At 39.4% G+C, this 15,434-nt stretch overlaps 1 protein-coding gene and 1 long non-coding RNA gene across 2 annotated transcripts in view; one reads left to right on the top strand and one right to left on the bottom strand.

The window, feature by feature from the left end:
- cacna1bb (calcium channel, voltage-dependent, N type, alpha 1B subunit, b) overlaps positions 1 to 15,434 on the top strand; it is a 194,813-nt gene that overhangs the window by 153,851 nt on the left and 25,528 nt on the right. The window contains exons 31-39 of the mRNA XM_034709309.1: positions 731 to 932; positions 1,433 to 1,597; positions 3,452 to 3,562; positions 5,926 to 6,009; positions 8,165 to 8,281; positions 8,993 to 9,058; positions 12,478 to 12,569; positions 12,695 to 12,845; positions 14,579 to 14,706. Coding sequence (XP_034565200.1) covers positions 731 to 932; positions 1,433 to 1,597; positions 3,452 to 3,562; positions 5,926 to 6,009; positions 8,165 to 8,281; positions 8,993 to 9,058; positions 12,478 to 12,569; positions 12,695 to 12,845; positions 14,579 to 14,706 — 1,116 coding nt within the window. The remainder of the gene's footprint in view (positions 1 to 730; positions 933 to 1,432; positions 1,598 to 3,451; positions 3,563 to 5,925; positions 6,010 to 8,164; positions 8,282 to 8,992; positions 9,059 to 12,477; positions 12,570 to 12,694; positions 12,846 to 14,578; positions 14,707 to 15,434) is intronic.
- Positions 8,095 to 9,782, bottom strand: LOC117830943. Its single transcript, XR_004634870.1, has 2 exons — positions 9,750 to 9,782; positions 8,095 to 8,274 (listed from the first exon to the last, which is right to left on the bottom strand). It is a non-coding gene; the product is annotated as an uncharacterized LOC117830943 (long non-coding RNA).

Raw genomic sequence — 15,434 nt, 5'->3', positions numbered from 1 at the left:
TCTTGCATTATTGTGAATTTAATATTTTGTGGGTTTTGATTGCCATGAAAGCAAAACTGCAGACTGTATAAGATAAGATAAGATAAGATATTACTTTATTGATCCCGGGGGGGAAATTCAGTTGTTACAACAACCCAGACATAAGTACAATCAAGAAGTTTCAATAAGTAAAATACAATAAAATAAGATAAGTAAAAATAAAAATAGATAAATAAAGCTAGAATACAATTTAGATATATACAATGTTACAAATGGAATTAAGATTAAATAGCAGTAAAACCATGGATAGTCTCTGTGCCATCACCCACTGGTATCTGGAGAGCCATTTGAAACCTGATGATGCCGGTGGCCATTTTGGAAACGCTAACTCAACCTAACTTTTGGTCAGCTTAGACAAAGAGACAAAGCTGAGGCAGGCTTTTCTGTACCTGGCTTTAAGTTGTCAGCCTGTCAGCTAACTCAGCTGTGACCCTGATTTTGCAAATGTATGTATAGCATCTTAACTGATGTGTTAACTCCCCACGTTTCCTGTCTCTCTTCAGCTTTCCTATCAATAAAGGCAAAAAGCCCAAAAATATAACTTAAAAAAATAAAATTATGTCATAGAAGCTCAATGGGACCATTTATGAAAAACAGTTTTGACATTGGTGAAATAATCAAACAAGGCCAGAGAAAAAGATTCTGAACACCTCTCTGTACTGTCCTGTATTCCATCTTCTCTGTCTCTCAGGGTCCTGAAGCACTCTGTGGATGCCACTTACGAGGACCAGGGCCCAAACCCAGGCTTCCGCATGGAGACGTCCATCTTCTATGTGGTCTACTTTGTGGTGTTCCCCTTCTTCTTTGTCAACATCTTTGTGGCTCTGATCATCATCACCTTCCAGGAGCAGGGAGACAAGGCCATGTCGGAGTGCAGCCTGGAGAAGAACGAGGTGTGGGAGTGGGGGAGGAAGTGGTGCACTTTTCTCTGGGGGAGAATACACACTGATCATTTCTGCAGGGAACAAGTTTCTGAAAATGTTTGTCTTTTTCATAACAAATATTTTATTCATTAGCAGCATAGCACATGCTGATCTGCTTCTTAACATCAGTGCAAGGCAAATTAGATCTAACATGACAGAACAAAGTCCTTAAAAAGAAAGCAGGGGTGTTATCCTCGCCGCTCTTTTATCTCCACTTCATACAGACTTTGTTAAAATCGTGCAGTGTTCACTTGTAAAGTATTGGCTACATTTCAGAGAGCTCCAATTTGTAGTCTCATCTTTGAATATTAAGAAAGGCTTAGAAATTCTCTTGTGGTGAGCCAGCTGTCTTTCAATTTTTCAAATGAGTTCTTTCAGCACTCTTCTCCTCTGTGATGAAGGGTGTAAAGTTCTTGTAGAGGAGAGGATTCATGCACTGCCTGGTTTTGTTTTGTTTTTTCATCTCACAGAGGGCTTGCATTGACTTTGCCATCAACGCTAAGCCGCTGACGAGATACATGCCAGAGAACAAGCAGTCCTTCCAGTACAAGATGTGGAAATTTGTGGTGTCGCCTCCGTTTGAGTACGCCATTATGACTCTAATCGCTCTCAATACAGTCGTGCTGATGATGAAGGTCAGTGATTCCTCCTGCTAATGATGCAAAGTGCTATTTCCTCCCACAGACCTCTCGGCCAGAAGAAAAGCTGTGCTTCGGCTCAGTGATGCAGCTTTCACCAAGATCCTGCTGAAAGATTAAAGCTGCTCTCCTAAATGTGTACCATTAAAGAATTTACTTCTTAAGGCAGAGATACAATTACAGAGACAGCTCTGGTCGAGCCTTGAGACATGATCAACAATTAAAACTGAATCACCAGCCGCAGCAGCACACCCCAGTGACACTAAACAGTACTTTGCTGATTATCAGAGAGGGGTGCTCGAGTGTCTTTATTCATCTGCTCCGAGGAGAAATGACTGAGGAATTAAAGTGCCTGTTTGTGTAATAATGCAGGCTGGTGCCAGAGCAGAGCTCACTCACTCTGCACTGTGTGGTGTCATTTACATCATTGCATGTTTAAAATGTGCCTCCCCTCATCAGGTTGTGAGGAAAACATTTAAAGAGACAGTATGAAAGGCTCGCCAGATAACCTGTTGATCCTGATTTTAGCTTGTGTGGCTCAAACATGTTTAAAATCTATTTAATAAATACACTCTTACATAATATTAGCCGAGCCATTTGTTAATAGGCACTAACCAGCCTTTTAAGACGTCTATGCTCAAGCTTTTGCCTCTCTTGACCCTGTTGTACTGATGTTTGGATATTTCATCACCATGTAGCAGGCGTTCAAAGCGGGCTTGTTAGCCATACCAGTGTTTGTCATTCAGGTCTTTATTTGCCATCAGGTGTTTAGGATTTAGGTTCAGGCTGCAGTACTAAGAGGATAAGTTAATTTCATGTTGTTCACACTGTTCCTCTCTGACAATGAAGCAGGTGGTGAGTAAGCTTTGTTCACAGCGTCACGTCTCCTGGTTAGATAAGTCACACGGTTTATATTCTGTTTCCTGTTTTACTTTGTGCCTTTCCCTGTGTTTAACATCCCGTGATCTCCTCGTGTTTAATGCTGGATCTTCATTATTACCTTCCCTGTGACTTTTTGGTTTTCTTCAATGTTCTTGGATTTTGAACTGGACTTTATGGTTGGCGTTTTTTGTTTTGTCTTTTGGGTCTTTTGTTTTAGATTTTTGAAGGCCCACCTTAGAACCATCTACCCCCATGTATGCACCCTGGAAATGCACCTGCTCTTTGTTTTTTTTATTTAGATTTAAACACATAAAAATTGACATATACTGCATAAAATACAAAAAAGGAAGAAACCCACTGTATTAAAGAAGTTAATATTACAAAATAAATACAGACAGTAGGTAGTTCCAAAATAACAAAAAATATAAAATATGTGAACAAGAAAAAGTTACAAAAATAGACGAAAGACAAAAATGAATCTTCCCCTCAAGGTGATATAGTCAAGACATTCTCAATACAGTTTTGTTATACAATGGGACAGTCCATCATGTGCAGGTTTTCAGATAGTCCAGATAGGGTTGTCGTATCTTATAAAATGATTTACTCCTATGTCTCAGGCATAGGCATTAACACATTTATTGATTTCAGAGAGCCAGAGTCCAACAGGAATGTCAACATTTGATTTCCATTTTAAAGCGATACATTTTTTTGGCAATGATCAGCAAGATTGCTGTAAGCTTGATAACAAAAATAAATTGAAATTAATATCAGCAAAGTTGCCCAGAAAACAGATCTCTGGATCCATTGGAAGAATTTCATCATGATTTGTTTTGTGTGCATCTGACAATCAAATCTGTTTTTTGAAAGAAGGTACCTGTGCAGTGACGCAGAGTTTATAAAATTAATGTATGATCCTTTTTTCCAGATCTTCACCTCACATATTCAATCTGTCTTGTGTTCTGTCTTTAGTTCTACGGAGCTCCAGACCTGTACGAGTCCATGCTGAAATACTTGAACATCCTCTTCACAGCCCTCTTCACACTGGAGTGCATCCTCAAGATTATTGCCTTCGGTCCACTGGTGAGCTGTGAAAACCATATGCTGCACTCTGCTCCACAAACAATAGACAATTATTCATTGTTGTGTTGTTTTGTGTTTACACAAACGAGGGAAAATCTCTCTTTTGATATGCAGATCAGGCAGAGGAATCAAGCTGACAGTGGCTTCTTCATCGAGCTGCATCACGTTTAGGGCTCAGTTATTTACAGAATAACAAGATGTATCTCATGAAGAACCTCATACATATAGTCAGACTGAGGAATGTAAAAGCATGAAGGGTAGCGATTCCATTTAGGTAAAGGTATATAAAAATCTGTCACAGAGGATGTATGAAATGTCACACAGCAGTAAAGAAAAACGGGTTCCAGTCTAGAATTGAAGCTCTGGGACGGGGAGCAAGTCACGAAAAGAAGGGAAGAATGGTAGAGAGCTCAGAAGGAATAAATCTCCCCCAACATGGTGCCGTCTGGCCTGCAGCGAGGCATTTCATCTCTGGCTCCGTTCCATTTACCAGGCCCATTTATTAAATGGCTTTTCTCACACACCACTTGCCTCCACCTGTTTAGCTGTTAAGCCCAGACGGATAGGCTCGCATCTGCTGGTATAAACACTCAGCTGCTGCATCTCTACGGTCTGCAGCTGCAGGGCCTCAGGAGCTGGATGATTGACCATTCTGAGGAAAGATCCAGACTGTAGACAGCAGCTCAGCATTTAGTTTATGCAGGAGAGTGTGTCAGCATTTGTGCAAGTGCACTGAATATGCACATATAGATGCATGCACCCAAGGGTGTGTTTTCCTGTTTTCCTGCTCTTTTTAAGAGATAGCAGTGACTTGGCGTGAATATGTCTGTTGATATCACCGAAAACACTACTGGACTCTGCAGAAATGTATCTAAGCTCCTGTGCAGGTTGTGTTACAATATTTCAACGAAGAGATTTAATTGAGTATGCATTTAATTTTAGGACTCTTGTGTAATACTTAAACAGTTTATTTTGAATTTCTTTTTTAAGAAGGGATCAAAAGCTGTAGGTTTGAATGACACTACAGCTGCAGAACTTCTCTTTATTGATCAGTGGAGAGACGGTGAAATCACCTGCAAGGATTCTGATAATAGTTCAATGAGTTGTTCGGGTAGTTTTTAGGCAAAATGTTAATACTAACATAAAATGAATTTGTCAAACATTCTTTTGACCTGATATCTAATAATATATATATTTTTTTTGAATTAAAACATGTGCAGCTAGTCAAAGTAACAAAGTATTTTTTCAGAAAGTGAAGAGGTACATAAAACAGGTATAAGACATTTGTCTAAACATTCTTATAAAATGAGGTGATAATAGTGGTGAGAGAAATAAATATTTTGTAAAAGAAAATTCAAAGCTTGGTAATGCCATTGTGAATAAAGGTAGTGTGCCAGGATTGGTAAACAAACGGGATTGTTGTCGTATACATCTATATAAATTTATACACCCTCGCCTACAAGAAAACATTTAGAAACATATATCTGCACACGTACATACCCACGTACCCATTCAGGGTGGCGATAAATCAGTGAAGGAATGTAAATAAGCTTAAAGTAAATAAACTCTCACTTAAACTTGTATCCAGGCTTACAGATTTAAATCATCACATACTGAGAAAATAAAATAAAATAAATAAAGAATCTTGAAAAAACTTGATCAGAAAAAGTGATCAGTGAACAGATGAATTAAAATCAGCTTTGTCATTTGTGACGCAGTACTAACTCAAATTAACACCTTGGGACCCTAATATTACCACCCATAGTGATATATAAAACAGAAAGGGAAACATGGGGAGGACAGGGTCTAGGTCTAGCTGCTTGCATGTGTTCCTGAATCATGAAATCTTGTATTGACAACAATGAACTATGTACGATTTGATATCTAATAATTTGATACATAAAAAATATAAACTCATTTAGAAATAATATCAGAAATAAATCTGCTCTGCTTTGAAGAGTAATATGATGTAATAAATCCAATCCAATCCATTTTATTTATATAGCACATTTTAAAAACAACAAGGTTCCCAAAGTGCTGCACAACAAATACCAACAGTAGAAATAAATAATAGTAAAATTTAAAATACAGTACATTAAAAGACAAACATAAACTATCATGCTGTATTAAAAGCCAAGGAGTAAAAATTAGTTTTGAAACGTGATTTAAAATTATCCAGGGTGGGGGACATTTTGACTTGGGTGGGTATCTCATTCCACAGTTTAGGAGCTACCACTGAAAAAGCTTGGTCCCCCCTCGTCCTTTGTCTGATCAGCAGACCTCAGTGCAATGAAAATACCCAACATCCATTAAAAAGTAGAATCTGAACATATTAAAGTTGAGTTCCTGTCTTTGTCTCGTAGAACTACCTGAAAGCAGCCTGGAACGTGTTCGACTTTGTGACTGTGCTCGGAAGCATCACAGACATCGTAGTCACAGAGGTCAAGGTAAGAGCTGCTCATTATCATGAGTGATGGGTCACTTTCTACATGAATATCAGGGATCAGTGCATGATCACAAACACTCTAACTGTAGGACTGTGGTCTCTCTGCATGCTGGGATAATAGATTTATATAAGTCCTCTTACGGGACCTGTGCCTTTGGAAAAAAGAGGGAGTTATAATTAAGTCGATGCATGTCGATTATGCAGGGAATATAATTTACATACTACACCTGCTTGCAAGAAATTTGTATTTTTTTGTCATTCTATTTTTTGTCTATTGATGAATTATTAGACTATGCTATTTTCATTTGTTGTAACGTTGCTTTGTATGTAGTTGTGTACATTAAAAATGTGTCTATATTAAACTATGTTCGTAACAAACCACCGTCTACCTCCTTAATGTAGACACCCTGCTGTGCTGTCTTTAACTCTCTGACGTTGAACAAAAATGTAACTTTAAGCACAAACACAAAAATCAATGTGCAAAACAAAAGCAGCCTGAGAACAACAGACGGAGTCAGACTGCATTCAAGGTCTGCAGTATATAGTTTCCTTTGTGACGTTCAGAAAGCTGAACACTGAAGAAGTTATCTGATTGTGGTCGTGGCTCATTAATGTGCTTTCTGTGTGGCAGAGTCGGGTCGCTCTATTTGTCTGACTTTGTTCCCTCATGTGATCATTAGCGCTTCTTTACGGCCTCTTCTCTCTCTTGCTTTCCCTCTCTGTGTTTTTTTTTTCCTCTTTTGCTGTTTCCATCCTCTGCTGTGTCTCTGCTGGTGCCTGTGCCCTCACTCTGCCCCTTCTGTCACATGTGACACTTCTAGACGGTAAGTGGCTTTTCTTGTCTGCTGCTGATTTTGTCAATACCCTCTGTCAGTGTGCGTTTTTCCTGTCCCACAGTCTACCTGCTGAATCCTCAGTGTGACAGGATATAATACCTGCTATCAGGCTGTGAAACAATCACTGTGGCGATATTTAGTTGCATAAGATCTGATGTTAAAATCTGTGCTGCAAAAAAATGTCCACCAGTGTATAATTTTGTCTCATGATAAACCCATGCAGATTATCTGCATTGCATAAAAGATCTCTTCTAGGACAAGCTGAGATGAACGAGGATGAGCAGACATGATGTTAATACTTCCTTTAAATCTGACGGTTTGCAGCTAGATTAGATGACGCTGTTCCCTCTGTGGTGTTGATGCTTAGGACAATAGCACTCTTAATCTTGTTAAAGTACGCCTGAATTATTGTTCTCTATGAAAAGTAGAAGTACTCAAGTAAACCTGAATGAAGACTAAAAAAGATAAAGAAGAAATAACACAGATTTTAGAAAGCAATCCAGGACTTTCTAACCTTGCTGCTTGAATTTAGAAAACAAAGAAATGTTTCATTTAGCTGAACAGACGCCTCTGTGGCTAACTGTGAGAAACATCTGTTGCACAAGTTGTTAATGTCCGTCTCAGCGCTGTCATTCCATTTATGCATAAAATGAGCAAAATAAACCATCATGATGTATTGATAGCACCAGACTGAATAAGGTGTCCGTACTTGAACCACCAAGTCTGAAAACTCGTTACTTGCACAGCATAGATTTAAATCTTTTGATTCTGTCACATTGGGGGAAAGACTTAAGGAGGACCCAAGTGCAGATATTCAAATAAAAAGGTTCTAGTAAAAAAAAGGTACAAACAAAACTCACTTAAATGTCCAAAAACTGAATCCAAAAGGAGACACTGGGGAAGCACAGAACACAGGAGAGATGGACACAGGGAAGACGTACACACCGAACTCAAGGAAGACGTACAATGATCCAACAAGAGACAGGGGAAACAGGGGAACTAAATACACAGAGTAATTAACACAGGTGAGACTAATGAGAGTTATCAAAAAGGAGGGAAACACACAAGGATAGAAAGTAACTAATCTGTAAACACGTGGATAAGAACTACAAAACAGAGAACACAAGACTAGACTAAGAAACACAAGAAAGTACAAGAGACATGGATCACAAAACACACAAGGGACACAAAGGATAACTAATACAGAATAAACACAGGAGAAACTGAGGCATGAAACACAAGGAACAAACTGAACTAAACATTGACTCATGACAGAGTCTCTTTTTTTATGTCTCACTGAGTCTCTGCTGTCTCTTCCAGGATAAGATGATCAACCTGAGTTTCCTGAGGCTGTTCAGAGCTGCTCGGCTCATCAAGCTGCTGCGACAGGGCTACACCATCCGGATCCTGCTGTGGACTTTCGTTCAGTCCTTCAAGGTAAGTTTGGACTCGCAGTGAGATAAAATATGCCTCTGGACATGCTTATAAAAACATACAAGTAAACTTGATCAATGTAGCACATGTCAATATGAATAAACAACAAGTGTTGTACACAGAGGGATGGTAGAAATGCCCTCAGATATGCAAATGTTGGTTCACTCAGTTACGTTTCATGTAGATGTGTAGTTGAGCTAAAGGATAACACAGAGAAGTCAAACAGTGGAATGATAGGCCTAAAAGGAGGCAGAGGCAGACTACAGGCTTCTTGTGTAAAAATCGAACACAGCCGCTCGGAGCAGACAGCAGTTCAGATCTTCACACAGTGCTGCTTTGCTCTCTAAATCCCCCAGGACAAGTTGAGTTAAATGCAGAGCGCCGCGCTGCAGCCGAGGGAATTTATAGCCGGTTTAATGTCGGTGGTGAGAGCTTTTAAGTCCAATGAAAATGGACAGTATCTGCAGTGTGTTAAAAGGTGGCTATTTAATCATAACAAATGTTCGCCGCCTCCTTGCAGCGATATAAATAGCTGGTTAAAAGAATCAACGCAGCTGGTCAGGTTGGCTTCCATAGTTCTTAAATAAGGCTGTAAAATCTCACACAGGAGCTGCTCCTCAGAGTCAGATCTGACAGTGTGTATGAGTGTTTATGTACTATAGGAAGGAGCATATGTGATGAGATCTATCTGAGTCTTTATTTGCTTGTTTTCAGGCTCTGCCGTATGTCTGCCTGCTCATTGCCATGCTGTTCTTCATCTATGCCATCATTGGAATGCAGGTGAGTCGTCACATGACTAGGTGGACTACAGGAAGTAGGACCGTTATTCTTCAGTGACAGATTCCCCCAACAGAGTGGATTTGTAGCTAACCAGTTCAGGGATGCATTGCTAAGACATGTGAAAAGAGAGTTACAGTAATGGACACTAAAGGTCTGAGTTTGGCAATGGTTTGGCTGGTCCAGGCTCAGACTCTGGCCCATGTGGACCCCTAGATTGCGTAGGGCAGGTTTAACAGCAGAGGACAAAACCCCAAGGCTTCTCCTCACCTCTGGAACAACACGGTCAGGAGCTGAGATAAGAAATTCAGTCTTATCTGAATTCACCTGAAGGTAATTCTCTGCCATCCAACGTGGTATACAGTCCATGCTCAACAGCTTTCCTGCAGCCACATGATATAACCTTAGAAGCTTTTTTTTTTTAAATCTCTGGCATGCTTTTTTTAAATGCAAATTTCTTCCTTGCCGAGTTTTAGTTAATACAATTTAAAAATCTCTGATATAACAACCAGGAGTTAGTTAGCTTACCCTGGGTGAGCGTAAAGATTTGATGCAGGTTTCGTTCTGTCTAAACATTAGAGAGATTCCTGCCCACCTCTAAAGCTTTATAAATAACACATTATATATTTATATCTTCAGCAGATTTGAAACTGAAGTGTATAAATCAGTATTTGTGGTTTTTGTCAGCACTCACCTCCTAGAGTCTCTTTGTCAACCTGATGTTGCTAGGCAACCAAAGCAATAGAGATGCTCCTGTGTGATTTTATTTTGGCTTTGGAGAGAGTCCAAGGTGAGCTGATTAACATACTTTTACCAACCAGTCAGATTTGTCAGCTGTGTCTGATCTGGCACAATTTTGTACTGTGTTTGTTACTGAATTCAAGACTTCATGATGTAATAATTAGGTGACAACCAATGCCCAGAAACTGGGCTCAAATATCAGCCAGGCAAACAAGCTGATAGTATCCCATTTGTAGAGACAGGTGAGGACAGAGGACGATTTTTTACCCCGCAACCCTGGACGGGATTAGAAGTGAAAGATAAAGGATGGATGGATAATTGACAGTTTTAGAAACAGTTTCAAATCATCAATTTAATACAACAAACCTTCAATTTTTATGATCCAGCTTTTAAAAGCTTAAAATGTCTGACCCTTTTGTGATTTGCATCTTTTGTGAGAAGGGGCTGTGAATTAAGGAGGATTGTGCCAGACATTTAAAGGAGTAGTCATGGATGCAGCGAGAGGCTATGGACAAATCTTCAATTTAGCGCCCTGCTACTCTGTGGTTTGTCTTAAACTGCAACGCCTCCAGCATCACCATCTCTAGAAGAGTCCTAAAGAAAATTTGATGTTAGACGTTTTAGAAACAAGCATGTGTTTTTAAGCAGTTAGCTTTGATTTTATTACACTTAACATACGTTTTTGTTATGATATATATCCTGTTTTTTCTATTCCTGTGTGTTCGTGAAGAGGCAGTGAAGTGCTGTTGTAGTTGATGGTTAAAGGGACATACATATTTGACTGCTGTCAAAGGTCTCCTGGGCCCAGCAGCCGGTCTTTACAGGCCACAGGCTGGACCAGCTGAAGGGCAGATGAATATTTCAGAAGAGACCTCTGGGTTCTTTCACTCCGCTCTCAGTTCACTCTCAGTCTGTCTTTCATTTCATTTAAACTCAAATGAATATGAATAAAAACATTTTGACTCTCCACATTCATCAGCTGAGTGTCAGTGAAGATAACGTTCAGTTTTTCACACAGTAGCAACAAAGAACAAAACATTAATAATTACAGATAAAATGCATAATTTGGAGTGCATAGGTATGGTTTGATCACATTTAAATGAATGTATCTCCAAGCTCAAATACAATTCATACTTAACAGTTGAGAAATCCTGCACAGAAGTAAGTTTCACTCAGACTTTATGACCTGCTCACTTCAGATCAGTGAGATGAACATGGAGGGAAACAGATATATTAGACTCACAAATTTTTGTGCTCTAGTTTCTTACAACAGCAGTCCTGAGGAAACTAGATAACTGATGATCTCACACTCTGTCCCATTGTTTTCAGTAATACTACTGTTGAAAACTTTACTTCCACTGGTCAGCAGCTTCTTGTGGTCCCTAAGACCAAGCTGAAAAGCAGCCTGCTGCACCAGCAGTGTGCAAGTTTAGTCCTAAGTTAGAGTGTAAAGTCATCACTAAACCATACATTGAAACTAGTTAGTTTGTAAATTAAGTTGTGTCATTGTTTGGTTGCAACACAGGGAAAGTAAGGTTCATCTTTACTAGTAGGCCGTAATGTCTAAACTAACCCAAACATTGTTGCAGACATGACGTTTACACTTCCAGCAGCCAATCAGAGGAAAGCACCAATTTTGATGCAGGGATTATATGTGTTATTTTTCGTGCCTAATCTTCTCGGAACTGACCGACAGCTGAATCAAACTAAAGTAAGGTGATAACTATAGCCTAAATCCTTAATCTGCAGTGTCTATAATAACAGTGACTTCAAGTGGTAAAATGATCAACTGCAACATATGTTAATACTCAGAAGTGCAAATCTCTCTCTTGGATATCGCGCTGCAGACATAATCTAGCTGGGAGAACCCTCTGTATCTCCTCATCCTCCAAATCATCCTACCTCTCAAAACGACGTGCCTCGGCAGCTGATATACTCTACGGAGGACTTTACACCTACTATGAGCCGAGTGTAAGAATTAAGTTGTAACTTAGGCTGACGTTGGAACTATCTCAGCTGGTGCAACGCCCAAAACGTTAGTAGAGGCCCCCTTGTTAGATTTTCCCCAACATTAACGACTTTTAAATCCCGTCTTAAAATGCTGGCTTTTAACCCAGCATGAGACTTGTGTGGTCTCCTGTCTGTTCTTTTATTGAGTTTTTATTTGCTCTTAGTGTTTTTATTTTATTTTGTATTAATTATTTTATTTGTTCGTGTTTTTTTATACTATTTTTTTAAAAGTGTTTTATGTGTTTTATTATGATTCCTTTATTTTATTCTACTTTATTCTCTGACAGCGTTTTATGTTCTGTGTGTTTTAACTTATTTTATCTCACTGTGCAGCACTTTGCTAAACTTGATTGTTTTTTTATTTGTTTTATATCAATAAAGTGGATTGGATTGGATAATTTTGTACTCTGTGCACACCTGAGGGAGAGTGCAAAGGTGTAATGAGTAAAAATGTTTTCATATAATATTCCACGCCTCTCTATTTCAGATTGTTTTCAAGCATATCCTGCAATAGTTGTAACTCTGTGAAGACAAACGCTGGCTAAAGTTTAAAGAGGTGGTCTCTGTTGTTGTCTCAGTGCAGCTTGTATTCTTAATAACAGTACAGTAAGGCTTTAAATTTGGATTTTTTTTGCATCTTAAAAACACCAGCTGTATTTCTGCTGCTTCAGGTGTTTGGAAACATCGAGCTGAACGAGGACACGGCAATAAATCACCACAACAACTTCCAGACCTTTCTCCAGGCCTTGACCCTTCTCTTCAGGTAATCCTGCATCATTAGTCTGATACCTAATGATCCCTGTAAGACCTGCTCCTGTCACTGCGGATCACAGTTTGAGGTCACTTTTCATACATATGTGTCCCATCACTGAGATTTGTGTGTTTCAGGAGTGCAACAGGTGAGGCGTGGCATGAGATCATGTTGGCGTGTCTGAGTAACCGGCGGTGTGACATACTCTCAGGAACAGTGGGGAAGGAGTGTGGGAGTGACTTTGCCTACTTCTACTTCGTCTCCTTCATCTTCCTCTGCTCCTTCCTGGTCAGTATGATGGTTTTTCAGTGTAAAAGAAAAGAGCAGGGTGGGGTGAACTTGTTTACTCTCAGGTTTTGAGCCTTCAAAGTCAAAAGGCTGTCAGGTTTCCTGGTGTGAGGACTCCTGTTTGATGTTTACAGTGAAGAGAAGTATATTATGCACATAGCACAGCTCAGAAATGCTGATGGTTACAGGGGGAAAGGAAAACATGAAAAGAATATGTGAATTGCCTGCTGCTTATCGGACTGAATCTCTTCAAGTAAAGGTAAACAATGAATTGTGCATCATATTTTCAAAATCACACCTCTAGGGCCTGTGTCCACTGACAACATTTTTCACACAGGCAGCACCCAGGACCTCAGTTTCAGTGTATTTCAAAAGTTGTCTTTCAGCACTTCCGCTTCCCTTTAAGATCTTCCTGATTATTAAGATCAGTCTACATTTCTTTATATGCTTTATTCAAATAATATTTCACAAAGAAAAGTTAAAGCAATGGAGAAGAGCAGCTCAAGACCAGGAAATTGTGCCCTTAAAAAAGAATGTGATTAGTTTTCTGCTGATATCAGATTTTTTTTTTTGGATTGGTCAGTGAGGAATAGTGACATTGACGAGCATTGATGTGTTTAAAAAGTTGAACTCTTCTTACCTGAGAGCATTGGTGCAGACACAAAACACAACTGACATTAAGGCAATTTTTTTCTGAAAACTCAGAACTATTTTTGTTTCGTGTAGAAATAAGATGCTGCAAAAAGCAGAGGCTCCACCTGTCAAAGTATGCTTAGAAGAAATGGTAAAACTCTCTCATATGGCGAGAATTTGGCTCTCACTTTCAAATAATCTAGGGCAATATGGCAAGACTTGGGTTCCCCTTCTTCAATATATTCAATATATTGAAAAAACAAACTAAACTAATTACGATATAACATTAATGGCCTCCTCTGGAGTGGCAGGAGGTAAAGTCCCGACAGGGTGGGTGGGTATGGTGGAGGTGGGGAGGAGTGGGCGGATTTGAGTATTATTTTCCCTCTATGTTGTTGTTGTTTTCTTTTAGTGTTACTCACTACATCTGTTGACTTGTATGTTTGTTTGTTATAAGAGTGGTTTTAAAAAAAACTACAGGTAGTTTTAACCCTTAGATAAAAGATAACAACAGATACAGGGTGACTCTCCTCACTGTCAGATTTTTATATTAGTTAGGGTTAGGGTAGAGTTTTAACCCTAACCCCCTAACCCTAACCCTAACCCTAACCTTGTTACTCACTCATCTGTTGACTTGTATGTTTGTTTGTTATTTTTGTTTTTTTTCATTTAATTGAAAGGAGGAAAATATCTGTAACATTGAATGTTTTATTATTGCTACCTCAATAAAAAACATTTAAACAAGAAATAAGATGCTGCCAACAAAAAACATCACCAGTGGACTGAGGCCCTTAATTTTGTATTACCAAATTTTGAATAAAGTTTAGTAAATTCAAATCAATGAATCTCTATTGCTGCCAACAATATCAAAAAAGTGCAGTCAGTACTGATGTAAATCTAAATAAAAGACAGTACAGGAAGTGAATTAAAAGTATTCTGGCAAAAATTCTGAACCACCAAGATTTTCATTTAAATATATAACTGATAATTCAAAATAACTTAAAGTAGCTTTAATCTAAAGAAAATGTAGTTTTTTATTATTTGGCATTGCAACAAACATGTTTAGGTGTAATCTAAACCCCTCTGTTTTCATTCACCAGATGCTGAATCTGTTTGTTGCCGTCATCATGGACAACTTTGAGTATCTGACCAGGGACGCCTCCATCCTCGGGCCTCATCACCTGGATGAGTTCATCCGTGTGTGGGCAGAGTATGACCCTGCTGCCTGGTGAGTGTTCCTGCTGTTTCTTGACCCATCTGGCAGCTGCAGCAGAGATCCTGAATGTCATCCAGTTTTCATATTAAAGAGGAGGGAGGCAGTGTTTAAGATGAGGGGTGGGCTTACAGGAAACTCTAAGAATGGTTCTGAGTTCTAGCTGGTTGATTCTTTGACGGGAAATCCTATCTTAGCAGTGAATTTGGGTGAATGACATTAAACCTGAACCGGCAGTTGACTTATGCTGTTGTCAAGCCCCCTGTCGGCTGGGCTGATGCATGTAAATCCAGCGTTCCTCTTGGTGTCCATTCAGCCCTCTTTGCCTCTAAGCTGGTGGGCTCCAAAACTCCTGAGCCTGCGGGGAGAAACCATTCCTATCTGTCAGACGGAGGATTCAAGTTCATATCTCTGCTGCTCTGCCCCTTACACGCCTCTGTTTAACTCAACTAAAGCACAATGGAAACTGTGGAAGAACCAGAGTGAGGTGTAATCTGTCTCAGATTATGCAAGCCTCATTAAGTTTTAAAGAAGGCTTCGCAGGAGCCGTGTCAGTGAGTCAGGATTCTGGGAGAGGTGTGCGATGTGAAATATGAAACTTCCAGCCCTTGACAGACATTACGGGGGAGGAATTGTTATTTATTCTTGTGAATATAGATAAGCTGCTCTCTGGGAAGTGCCTACAGTCACACTGAGCATATTTTCAACTGCTTTAACTCATTTTTATTTCAGGCTGGAGCCGG

The sequence above is a fragment of the Notolabrus celidotus genome, chromosome 19, assembly GCF_009762535.1.
Source record: "Notolabrus celidotus isolate fNotCel1 chromosome 19, fNotCel1.pri, whole genome shotgun sequence".
Classification (NCBI taxonomy): Eukaryota; Metazoa; Chordata; class Actinopteri; order Labriformes; family Labridae; genus Notolabrus; species Notolabrus celidotus.
The sequence above is the reverse complement of the archived record's forward strand: the minus strand, read 5'-3'. Positions and strand labels throughout refer to the sequence as shown.